At 42.9% G+C, this 13,021-nt stretch overlaps 1 protein-coding gene across 2 annotated transcripts in view; it reads right to left on the reverse strand.

The window, feature by feature from the left end:
- Window positions 1-215: 215 nt before the first annotated feature.
- FSTL4 (follistatin like 4) overlaps window positions 216-13,021 on the reverse strand; it is a 234,106-nt gene continuing 221,300 nt past the window's right edge. For both annotated transcript variants that reach the window (XM_059825442.1, XM_059825440.1), the window contains 5 exons: window positions 10,892-11,010; window positions 7,876-8,025; window positions 7,164-7,271; window positions 4,019-4,128; window positions 216-918 (listed from right to left, as the gene is read on the reverse strand). In XM_059825442.1, the coding sequence (XP_059681425.1) occupies window positions 216-918; window positions 4,019-4,128; window positions 7,164-7,271; window positions 7,876-8,025; window positions 10,892-11,010 (1,190 nt within the window). The remainder of the gene's footprint in view (window positions 919-4,018; window positions 4,129-7,163; window positions 7,272-7,875; window positions 8,026-10,891; window positions 11,011-13,021) is intronic.

The raw sequence follows: 13,021 nt of genomic DNA on the forward strand, positions 1-13,021 counted from the left end.
ATCCCTTCAAAACCACTTCCTATTAGCAGAGCATACCTTATATTATAAAACTTGCAAGTAGACCAGTGTTGTACCATGAAGCCTATACAGGGGTTTTTTGTTTTTTCTTTTTTTTTTTTTCCCAGTGTAAAAATATACAATGCTACTGCTCATTTGTTGCAGTGGAAAGGTCCAACCGGTACTTGCCTGCCAAAGGCTCGACTGCTATTGCCCTTTCATACCTCTCCAACCCAGACCACTGTGTTACCCCTCCTTATACCTGAAACCTCACAGCGTAACGTATTTTGCCTCCCATTTATAACAAACAATGACTCTTTCGCTGGTGTAATGAGATACTGTCCAAACAACCCACTGTCTTTCATAATTCTGTTGTAGTTGCTCCAGGGCCAGTCTTTGGATGTGATAGGGTCCTTTAAATTCTTCAGTACATTCATTTTCCCCGTTGACAGCTCTACAAAAAGCACATCTGTTTGCAGATGTGAAGTAGCATATATATAGTACTGATTGCCTTCAGTGAAAGAGGGTTGAAATGTCAGATCAGATACGTGTATGTTTGTTTGTAAGTCATAAATCAACTTGATTTCCCCTCGGACAGTTAGAGTCTGGACTTTGATCCTGCCACTGACTTCATCCGCACTGACCAAATAGCGTCCATCCGGCGAGATGTAAGGTGTGCCCGACACGTCGCTGTTGGGGCCGATGACGGTATCGGTAACGCTGTCAATAACGAGCTGCGGCAACGCAGCCACCGACCTATTCCTCCTACACTGGACAAAGAAGTAACCGCCCAGGTGGGTATAAGCCATGGTCTGTGGTACGCAGCTATGGTTTTTGAAGTTGATAGTCTTGATGGGGGTCACAGTTTCCAGGTCAAATTTGTGAACTGCAGGTTTTGATTTGTTAAAGATGAAGCCAAACCTGAAATAGAAAACATGACACCGACGTCATCTCTGGAGACACAGTAATATGCTTGAGAAAAGACAAACGTCAGCAGAACGGGGAGTCTCTATCCTGTTGGTTGCAGAAGCGTGTGCAATAATGCTCTTTTCTGTAAGAAATCTCTCTCATTTTAGTGCTTCTAAAATGTGCTAAAAGGAGGTATATATTTCAGTTAAAATTAGCAACCTGATCCTGGAAGTCTGAATATGTGCTTGGGTATTTGAATAACATCTTCAAGAGCTGAAGCCTTTTATTGGGAAGACCAATTTACAATGGGAATGATATCACGACTTGGGTGTTTTGTAGGCTAGTGTTAACCAGTTTTGTGTTTAATCTGTTTCAGGTCTAGAGAGATGTAATTCAATATATACTCAAGACTTCTTCAATCTCAAAATAGAAAACTGTTCAAAATAAAGCATAGCCCTGCCAGGTTGGGGCCAGAGAGGAAGTTCGAGCTATACGTATAAGCATTGAGTGAAGACCACGTCCAACCTCATCTCAAATTATAGCATCAGAGGGTAGCTGTGATGTGTGTTTGCTACCCGTGGTGCCTGGGGACCACTGCAGGAGCTGGCAAGGCTGAGGTGTACAGCAGACTTTGTTAAGCACCGTCCCGCCAGCCCAGGGAAGGTGTAAAACATTTCTCGAGGAACATAAGCAGCCAGGGTGCACTGAAGAAAAGGGGTCTTTGTTTTCTGTCTCAAGAGAGGGCAGACAACAGTGAGCAGAGAATAAACGTTCTGTAAAAGATATATGCTGCAGCACATCTGACCTTTGCTGAAGACAAGAAAAGGTCAAGAATAGCCAAGAAAGGTTTCTGCTTAATTTGAGAGGGACCCCATAGAAACAGCCTGTTTGTGTTCCCCTGGATTCACAGGTCACCGATGCTGACTTGCAAAAACTAATTTTACATCGAGTACCTTTTCATCCATTCAATGCAGACAGAAGGAAATGAAGTGAGTGCTTAGTTTCGCATCTCTCCCCCGAAAGATGCAAGATCGCTTTCTGAAAATTGGAGTACAACGTGCTTGCGTGCAGATAATATATATTTTGCTTAAAACACTGAGTTTATTTCTTTATCCTTAATCCGTCTGTCAATGAGACAGTCGGCAATGATTTCACTTCTAAAGAACGGGCCAATGTAGTGTATGAGCCCATGAAAATCACTGGGCTAAGCCTTTCATTTTCCCATTATACTCACATCCATTAGAGACTTCAGAAAGTATCTGCAGTGGGGATTCGTAGCGCACTGTGTGTGGGGAAATTGGATATGACACTTGTATTTCTCCTGGATGAATGCATTTTAAGCACACTTTAAAAAATGCTTTCCCTTACAGCATTTTTTTCCCAAGACTTCCTTAATACTTGGCCAAATGCCTGAAGAAGTTAAAAAATGGTTCTTATCATAAACTTTAATTTAAAAAAGTGGGTCAGAATGTGTTTTATGTGCACACAGCTGCAGAAGAGGCGCGGCGCTTGCATGAAAGCTGTGATCTGAAATCTCAAAGAAAACCTTGCACTTAGAGAGTTTTCAATAGACAACTATCTACCCTGGGAACTAATAAAAATGGATACGTTCCTAGATATCCATCTGAAATAACAGGCAGCTGAAATACATATGCAGGAACATTTGCATAAAAATATTTTCTGGCTTGTGGAAGAGATCACTTAAATATTCACCTTCCTGGGAAATGCTGGTATTGCCATTTTTTGTTTCTGAGTGGAGAATTTAGAACGTGATCTCAGTAAGTCTCATTAGACTGTGAGCAATTATTTTGCTGTGCTGAGGGTGAGAGGGAACGGACAAAGATCTGGCCCTGAACAAATGAAATAGGAAATTAGGCACAGCATCCTCTGCTTTGCACATGGAAAACTATAGACAATTATCTACATTTAATATTTCTTATGGAAGATCACCTGTATACAGCCAATTAATCACAGTGAAGCAAAAGGACAATAACCCAAAAAAAAGTGTAATTGTTCCACCTTCCTGGCTTTGAACCCAGACCATACTTTCTCATCTCAGGCTTTAACAGTCAGTAGAGTCATGTACCTCCTGGCATTACCATTAATCATAATGATATTTTGAAAGCAAACTGGAAAAATGAGCTAGCAAAAAATTAAGAATGGTAGCCATGAAGTATGTCTCATTATTTTGTGTTTCAGGAAGCAAAGTTATTTATTTTGGATCAGATTCAACACGTAATCATTTAAGTGTGACCCCCCTGTCCTTGCTGCTCACTGCAGGGAACCTGAGATTAATGTAAGCAGTTACATTATGATTTTTTGAGTGTTTCACTTAGTTAAACTATACTGGGGACAGAAGATGGTTAAACAGTTGTTATGTTATAACATGGTAAGAACAGTATAAATTGCTGTGCAGTTATCATCAATTTTGATAATGTTAATGGGAGGCTTCCTGTTCCTGCTGGGAAGCAGCCAGTATTACTCCAAGTTATTAGTATGTTAGTTATACCATCTCATTAACCACTACATCACATTAACATTCAAAACCGATGGTTCACAGAGGTGGTTTTTTTAATATGCAGTGCATAACATTTTTCTGCTCAAACCGTACACCTCACATAGAGATCCAATATTTGAACAAGTAAATAGCTAGAAACACGTGGAAGAAGCATGCTTTATGCTTCAGGCAGAATAAACTTTTACCACTTCAGGCAATCTGCCTTTGACATAGGTTTCTGCCCAGGTCCATAAAGCGGTTTCGAGGAGGGAAGGCAGCTTTCTGGCCATGAAATCCCCAGCACAAGCAAGCCAGGGCAGTGAGTCCTGCTTTGCTGCAAGGAGGCATCACTGACCAAGCTGAGGTTAGGCCACCCGTGCGTGGTCCAAGGGAAGTCCAGGTTTTTTTCTTGCTGTTTCATTGATTCGCTGAATAACTACAGGTCATTTGCTCAACCATTTCTCCATTTCGCGTGTGAAAATGGGGATAAGAGTAGTTAGCTTGATCACGCATTCATTCATTAACATTCATCAAGTGCTGTAAGATTATTAGAAGGATGCCCACTAGAAGAGAGCAGTATGGTCACTGTTGCTATTCATTAAGATAATTTCTTACCTAACGTGATTAATAATAAGATTTGTAGGTGGTATAAAAAAATCATCCACTCCTTCAAATGGTGTGCGGATTACATGCTGATCCTCCCCTGCACTTGCCTCTGGTATTACCTACGATAAATACACACAAGGTTGAGCACAGGAAAAGCAGCGAGTAAGGCAGAAAGGTAAATACAGATTACATAGTCATACACGGTATGGAGTGGCTTTTCCCAGGGATGTGGTAGACTCAAATTGATTAATGACTTCAAGATTTTGTTTGGTGTAGCTGTCTTGAAAGAGGTGTGCTAATAAATAGTATTTGAGGCTTGACATTTGTAAGGTAAGTACACAACTCTGCTTCCGTAAGATGTTTATATCTCGAGAAAGAGCAGTCATGCAGGAGCTGAAGGAGTATGACAACACTAAGACCACAATAATTTATTCCTTGCTGTCTAAAATAAGCATTTATTTCATGGTCATATTTATTAATCTCGCTTAAATGCACAGAGATAATTTACCAGCTTGAAGGATCAAACACTAACGCACAGCAGTTAATTATCACTTTGAAGGAGAACTGTTCATCCATCCACCACACTACATAAAATTCAGGGAAGAGCAGAGAAAGGCCCTTTGGCTGTCCCCACCCCGTACTGTCCTCCAGCACAGCACACGCCTCTGTGGTCATGGAAACTCGGCTCCTCCACCACTCCGGAAAAGGAGAGGTAGAAGTTTTCAATAATTAAAATGTTAAATACTCACATTGTTTCCTTGGTTCAAGATGACTTTAGTCCATTCGTTAGAAACTTCTGCTGCTCTAATGTGCAACAGTAGTTGCTTTGAATTTATAGCTACATAATTCATTAAGGAAATGCTAAAAATCCTACGAGGTTTAGTTCAGACGGTTGTTCTGGTCGTGCCATTTAAATTTCTTCCAATTAGATTGCTCAAGAAAGATGCCCACTCTTGCACAGTGCTTTCACGAGGCCAGACATTTGCTTCCCACAAGCCAGTAACAGCTAAACAACAGCATCCCATTAGTCGCCTGCACGCGCTGTTTGAGAAATCCCTGACTGCCAAAAAACGAGTGGAAATTTAGATCAACCTCTGCAGTAGCGTCTTTGTTAAAAAAAGGTATCTTATTGCATGTCTGCAACTAGCCACTGCAAGTTTTAAGAACGAACTTTGCCAAATTAGTCATTGCCCACCTTTTGGGAAAGAAGGTCGGAAAAAAGCAAAGATCTGCTGATGCTGATGCTAATCTCATTCTCTGTATGTGTAACTGCACTTCATAAAGACAACAGAAAGGACTATCTGAGAGCTGGAGCCTTATAACAAGTTTCCAACTGTGCAGATGGTGTGTTCTTCTTAACAATCACGTGCTTGTGCCATCTCTCCTTTAACTGCAGAAACCTCTCACAGCTGGATAGAAGAAATTAAGTTGGAAAGGATAAAGAGAGCCCGTTTTGTCTCCTTATACCCTGTACAGGAAACTGCTCATCCCCAGGTGAGACAAGCTGGTGGCACTGCCTCGGAAACCTTCATTTATTTGTGCCCCATTTTGTTTCTTGAAAACGCCCCTGTTGAGTTGCCGGTCCCTTCTGCATGCTGCAGCCATTCTCTCGGATGGAGCGTGTGGCTGGTGGGGATGGCTTATCCCACCTTCATGGGGCAGCATCTCCAGCAAAGCCTTGGGCAGTCCCACGACTAACATAGACTCCAGATTTGTAGGTTTTTAGGTCAGAAAGCACAGCCACCCTTCTTCTCTGCCTGTTGGTGCATGCTTTAATGTAGACTTGGAAGCAAACTTTTCTGGTAGAAGGAGTATTCACATGACACCTATGCTGCCAGAAAGGTTGGGCAGCAAGTGCCAGAAAATAACTACTAGAGAAGGGTATGTCTGGATGGATCAAATCAGCTCTGGTGTCAACTCTGTCATATGACATACAGCTGCAGCAAAATGCCCAATTAGATGCCTACACTTAGTGTTTCTGTACTGTCCTCCAGGGCAATCCAGAAATGGAAGCTAATTTAGTCATCCAAACCTATGTGCATTACTGTGCCCCAATATCACCGTGAGTCTGACGGTGCTGAGCATGAGGCAGCTCCAGGAACCTCGCTGGCACCCCTCCAGTGGAGTCACTGACAGCCAACAACAGAAGTTGTTCCCGAGGTTTTACTTTTGCTGTTTTATGTTTTTTCATGCCCTAGAGAGCTCCTTTTTGCATTTTGCTGAGAGGAACAATTCTACCATGTTGTGCTCCATCATCATCCAAAAGAAGGATGAAGGTTTGTGAGAGACAAGGGACAAAATGAGTTTAAAGAAAATAAGTAGCAATTTAGTGCGCTGGCAGAAAACCTGGACTTCTCCTCTGTGGAAGATAAGAAGAGGTAAATGCCTTTACCAAACTGGAGAATAGGGTGGGTTTGCTCAATGCATAACGAGGGTGATAGGCTAGTAATCCTGCAAGAGGTATGAAACTTGAGCACTGGACAATGCATTCACCTTTTAACGTTTCTTTTTACATGCGATGCCCCCAAACTCTGCAGACTGAAAAAATTGCAGGCCATCATAACGTCTGAGAAGGGTGCGCTGCAGCTCTGCAGCAAACACACACTTAGTCCCTACCTTAGGCTTATCCTCGAATGTGTTGCTCAGCCTGACTTACACCTCCGATGAAACACTACCAATAGCCTGAAGAGTACCAGACTTCTATGCAGAAAGTATGTTCTTTGTGGCTTCTTGGTACCCTCTGCTTTTAGACCTCAATCGAGTTACAAAGAAGCTGCACTCACGCAGGCTGCACAAATGACTTGGAGCATCGCAGGCTCGTACTGCTCGCAGTCAGCTGCCAGCCCTTGCTGTATGACTTTACGGCACTTGGCTCTGTCATCAGCCTTAAAACAAAACAGACCTTGGCACCAAAGCAGTCCTGCTGCCAGCCTACGGCACAGTCATTGCTCAAAAACAAATTAAACAGCAGGAAAAATATGTGAGGATGGACGGAGGCGGGATGAATAAAACACACTAGATATGCAAATGAAAGAGCAGCTTTCTATCCAGACCATTAAATGCCGTTAATTACCTGCAACCAACCAGCCACCAGCTTGCTACCAATGATGCCAAACCAAGGAAGGGCAAAGGCTCAGGTGCAATAAGGACTTACCTGCAGTGTTGGTGAGGACTTCCGCATGTCACCCCAGCTAAGCACCCAGACTTGGTCGTGGGACTTGTCATAATGTAATTTGGTTGGTAACGGGTCAACATCCAAGGACTTAAAAAAACCAGAGATAGGTATTTACACAGTGACCGAAACGCACGTGATGAGTATTATATTAGCTTACGGCAGACATTCCCATGTACCACTGTTACACTCATTTGTGCAGCTTTGCCTTCAAATCAACTGGGGGATCAGCAGCAGCACCAGCAGTAGAAAAATCTGGCTGCTCGGTGTCGTTTTCCAGCTCGACATCACTCCATCTTATGCTGTTACTTATAGCCAGTATATCAGGGGCCAATTTCTGCTTGAATTATACCCACACCAGTTCATTCTTCCCAACCTGCTTACAACCGAGGTCAGGCAGCGGCTCAGTAAGCCTAAGCCAGAAATTCATTCTAGCATTATTTTACCGCACAAGCTGCAAGCCTGGCTGCAGATGCAGCCCTGAGACTATGACATCCAACCCATAAAGGAGTTTTTTTCTGTCAGTGCAGTGAGGTGACAGAACAGCGAACGACACAGTGTGACCCCGTGGGTGAGAGCAACACAGGCCCAGCTTTTTAGTGATGTCAGCAGATCCGCTGGGCAAAGATCTACTTTTTTTGTCCCATATCAAGTCTTTTGCCATCAGTGAATAAAGAGTTCCCCTTGTAAGTACCTGTATGGCTTTCTGAGTCTGGATATCAATTATCATTACTCTATTCTGCTTAGGCTGTGTCACATAAATGTACTTGTCTCTGACATTGACCGCTGAAGCCCAGAGGCAGGACTGAGTGCTTTCACCTTCCACTCTAGGACAGAGCTCTTCCTGCGAGGGGAAAAAAAAAAAAGAAGAGGAGAACAGGTTTAATTTCTACAAGTTCAGGGACTGGAGCAGCTTAGCCTTGAAAACCATAGGAAAAAATTCCCCGTGGATTCCATTAGGATGATATTTTTCCCCTTTCTCTCCTGGAAAACATGAAATAATTATTTTCTCAGGTACCACACTGCAGCCTGGCTCTACCCAGTGCCATTAAACAGCTGGACCTCCTGCAAACTCACATTGAATTTAAATAACCACACAGCCTATGGATCTATCTTTTGAAGTACACCGTGGTTCATCAAGGCTTGCAGTGCTGTCAGCATTTATTACCAATAGAAATATCACTCTGTGCTTTGAAAAAACAGTAATTTACATTAATTGAATCACAGCTTTATATTTTTCATAAAGTCTTCATTTTCAGTTCAGGAGAGCATGCTCTAAGATGCTTGTGCTCAGGGAAACAGCAAAACAAGTTGGGTCCTACAGTCTATTGCTCCAACACAGAAACTTCCCCTGTTCAAAAGGAACCAAATCCTGCTGCTTTGGACCAAATCCCGTTCACAGCTGCCTGATGCCATATTTCACCTCTGATCCTCCACTCACTGAGTCCTGTGCAAAACTGGTATTAACTCTAGTGGGAGCCCACTGGCACCCTAAGTCTGAAGAGTCACACGTGATCTCACCAACCAGCCTCTGCATGTTGGCTATTCCTTCTGTCGAGTTGCTTTATTTGAAAGAGCATTTGTGTGGGACCAGGCTGTGGTGTGGAAAGGAGGGTAAAACTAAATGAATGCATATATATATTTCAGTGAGCACAACTGCTGGTGTTAAATCTTGTCAATACAACAGCTGGGTCACTTTAAATAATGGCACAACCTCCCTAAGGGGAAAGCGATTAGAGCAGCAGAGCTTGTTCAGGGAAAGAGGAGATGCAAGAAAAAACAATGCCAACACTGGGTCTGTATCAGAGCGATGATTATGGATAAAATGATTTCACCTCTAAGCAGCACAGCTCTGTCGGCTAGGTACCTTGGTGGAGACCACGTGTAAGGGTCGAAGATACAAGACTCAATAGCTTGGCTGCGTTTTCCTTTCTGGCCCTCGTGCCAGGCTGGGGATCTATGCTACTGCAAGCTAAAAGATGCTACAAAAGCCAGCCTGGGCTTCCAGCAGCTGCTCACGCGGCCAAGCACCTGACAGCCTCCAAACTGCCCTCCTCATCCTCGGCTGTGCACTGCGGCTTGGGCTCTCACAACACAGCATCCACCCAAACCAAGGAGAGCAGGGAAAGGTCACCAGCCTTTCTGCCACAGTGCTCGGCAGCAGCTGCTCTATCTGCTTCTGCGCCCTCTAATAGCCAATGAAGGAACCTTTGTTGTAGAAACCTTCCTAAAGTTGCAGGCTGGTGTCACTGTCTATGTGGCAAACACTCGAGATACTAAAAGGGAAAAGGGAGGGGGAAAAAAGCCAATCCTCCCTATACCAAGGCAAAAGGCCCTGTGATATCTGTAGGAAACCCTCAGAGGTCTCTCTGAAAGGCAGCCAAGTAATGACGCTAAAAATCCCTCTTATGCCCACCACTGTGCTGACATTATTTCCTTAAGTGCCCTCTCTCCTTTGTTCTTTTCAAGCTGTTTCTCCAGAACCACCTCTTCACTATTTACAGCTCTTTGGAAAAAAACCACAAGATTTCTGTCTTTGAGTAGCAACAGCTCAAGTGTGGCTTAATAATATTAAGCCCATGCTAAGGACCAGTCTTGGGTTGAGCATCAGACTGGATTTCTACTGAGGTGTACTAAAATCCAGTGGAAAAAAAACCCAGCATCAACCACAAATTTACTGAGATTTAAAAAATACTGAATACAGACTCACAAGATCTTGACCCATGGCGGCAGAGCCTGACCCAGCCTGCAGGGCTCGTGATGGTGATTCTCCCCTTTTATTCCTCCCAAAACTGAAAGCAAGGCTGAGTCCTCTTCTTCAGAGGGAGCCACATTCTCAGCTTCCCCTTTTTGAAAAAAAACCTAAATAAAGGAGTGACTGAAAAAAGCTTTTCTAGATGTATTTCAGCACCTGTGTTTTATGAGAACCGATAGTTTCATGAGCATACACATGGTGTATGTTACTGTGCAGGAGTACATAACACAGGTCGCTGAAAACGTTGGCCTCACAGGGCCTCCAGGCACATGTTATCCCACTCGCCACGTTGAGCTCCACTGTATACGAGCCAGTGCTTGATGTTCACTGACAACTGAACCAATTTTTCTTGTGATTTCCTAAAGCAAGGGTTAGGTAAACTCAGTGCTGGCAGAAAATGCTGGACAGCAAACAAGGATGGCGCGGGTGTCTGGTTCAGCAGCAGAAGATGCAGAGGTGGTCCAACCATCCTCCGTGCATCCTTATCCACCTCCCTGCTGTGGTTTAACCCGGGAAACTATTTCTAAAGAGCAGAAAGTAGCCCACTGCTTTGCCCATGGAGGCATCAGTAAAAGGGGCCAGTTAGCACTAGTGAGTGACGTGTGCATCTCTCTTGCTATTGACTTTCGTACTTGCCCTACAGCCCGGTTACAACTTTTGGGCATGGATACGTGAACAGTTCAAACAGGACAAGTGAAAGTCTTTGCCTACGTTTTGACACGATAACTAGTCAAATTCTCTGCAGCGTGTCAGTAATCCTCCATGTCAGTCTTATAACTTATGTGGTTCCCTTAATTTTCAAGAGGAGAAGAGGATATACCTCAGGGATGCCACATGAAGCCTGCCAAGCTCCAACATCACTGTGTCAAATGGGTCCTTTAGCAATAACAACCTTTGAAGAGATTAAGAGAAAGTTTCCCAGCTGTCAGCTGTAGCTGCCGGGTTTAGGACTTACGTAACTTGTGAAAATCCTCTCTTTGGGCCCGATGTGTCTCCGGATTTCACATTCGTTTGGCTGAAGGACTGTGATCCCATCATCAGAAAAGACATAGAACATATTCCCAACACTCAGGCCTTGAAGGGGGATAAAGCAAAAGGAGTAGGATTTTTTTTTTTATGTATCCATAGCTGTTAGGACTTTTTTTAAGAACTCTCCCTCCTCCCCCAACAAACAAAACCTGCCTTACATAAAAGTTGGTCATTTGGATGCAGTCGGTGCATTCACAAAATCAAATTTCATGTCACAACGAGGGCTTCAAGGAGTGAAGAGGTACAGACACATTCAAAAATGCATTGCCTTGGTGGCGGTGGTCGTACCCAAGTAACTACGTTCAGGTCCTGCGCATATGTACCGAAGTGGGATTTGATCAAAAGAAGCCCCTGTATTACACTGTAGCTCCCTCAGATTATGACTTAGTTTTTTTATATTTTCATTAAAAATAGCTTGCTATTAATTTGAGAACTGAGAGAGAAGCTTTGGTTAAAATTAATCTGAAGGTTGTCCTGTTACAGGCAACTCGATTGCTTGTAACTGGGATGCAAAATGAATGTGCTTAACATCTGTTCCATGAATGAAAATATATTCTCTATTTTCTTAAACTATAGCCACCAAAACAAATACATTTTTTGCAAACTGTAATTCACAAATGTGGAGTAGTTCAGCATCGCAATAGCACTCATTTATCCAACTGGGGCATTCCAGGAGATTTGGAAAACTGGCTGGCTGTCATTGCTTTGCTGTTAGGAGATCGTATTTTATCATTTCTGGCATGCAGAAATGCCTTAAAACACGGACAATTTAGGTCTTCAGCTACATGCAATTGCAGTAACGAGCATCTTTTAAGAAATGTTCAGGATCTTTTCAAACACTCTAGTTAGAAAGATCCAAGCATCATTTCATCTTTTTCATACCACCACCAATAAGTGTTTGCAATGACCACTGTCACCCCCAGTAATGTTGATAGTATACTTATCTGCCAACAATATGGTGATGTGGTAATTTGTAATTTCTAATTCATTACATTTTACCCATGGAGAAATAAAGTCCCGGTTCTACAGATCTGAACAACGTTCAGCGTTATGATTCCCTCGGCTGGTCCTGTGCTGGCAGCTCTGAACACTGCTCACGTCTACAGAGTTTCTCACATCTCTTCAGTCTTTGCAGGATTAAGGTCTAAATCATCATAGGAAAACCTCACAGTAAAAACACATATAATTTGGATAAATGCATTTTTGGAAGATTTTGTAAAATACATAGTACTTAGTAAGGCTAGGAGGGGTTTTTTTGGGGGGCTAAAAAACCCTCTTTTTGTGCCAAATAAGTGTCTTCAGAATACAATGCCTTAGTGAGTGGTGTTTGCTGTGCTGACAATGTTCAAGTTGACTCTCTCTAAGCCATACCACAGAAATACCCCAGTTAGGGCATCAGGTGGGTACAGGAGCCGTGATCCTTAAATGTGATGCCACAGTGAGGGATCATGCACGTAGGAAAAAAGCTACCGAACTTCCATCGAGAACTAAGTCATCTTTATGCACTAAGGGCTCGTTTTTTCTGAGTGTATTGTTAAAAAATTTCATTAGGGCACTTTGGACCAAAATCCGCGCTCACAGCACGCACACAACTCCCACCTGCTTCGGCGGGATTTGAGTGAATACATTGGAGGGCAGAATTTGACCCTAGCTGGAATGAGTGCTCATATTCTCACGAGTAAAGGATTTTAATCCCAAGAAGTGCAAACAGGCAGGCAACAAATTATGACCGTTGTGAAGATGCTTATTATTATTTTCATGCACGATAGTGGCGTGATTTTGTCTGATGATCCGATTACAATGAGGGTGTATTTCAGAACTAAGGCCTTAATTAGTCACAAAAATACTCTGATAATAAATTCACCCCAGTAGGTTTAGAGCTAGTGACTTGGCAAGTCCCATCACTTATTTTACAGTAAAATGAGCGCAAGTTTTTCCGCTGACTGGTGAAAATATATGACACAAATTACCAATAGCATTCAGGTACCCTCTTTTTAAAGTTAGCAATTTAAATTAAAAAACTTTTTCAGAGAGTAATCTTCACACTGATTTTTAG

The sequence above is a fragment of the Gavia stellata genome, chromosome 16, assembly GCF_030936135.1.
Source record: "Gavia stellata isolate bGavSte3 chromosome 16, bGavSte3.hap2, whole genome shotgun sequence".
Classification (NCBI taxonomy): Eukaryota; Metazoa; Chordata; class Aves; order Gaviiformes; family Gaviidae; genus Gavia; species Gavia stellata.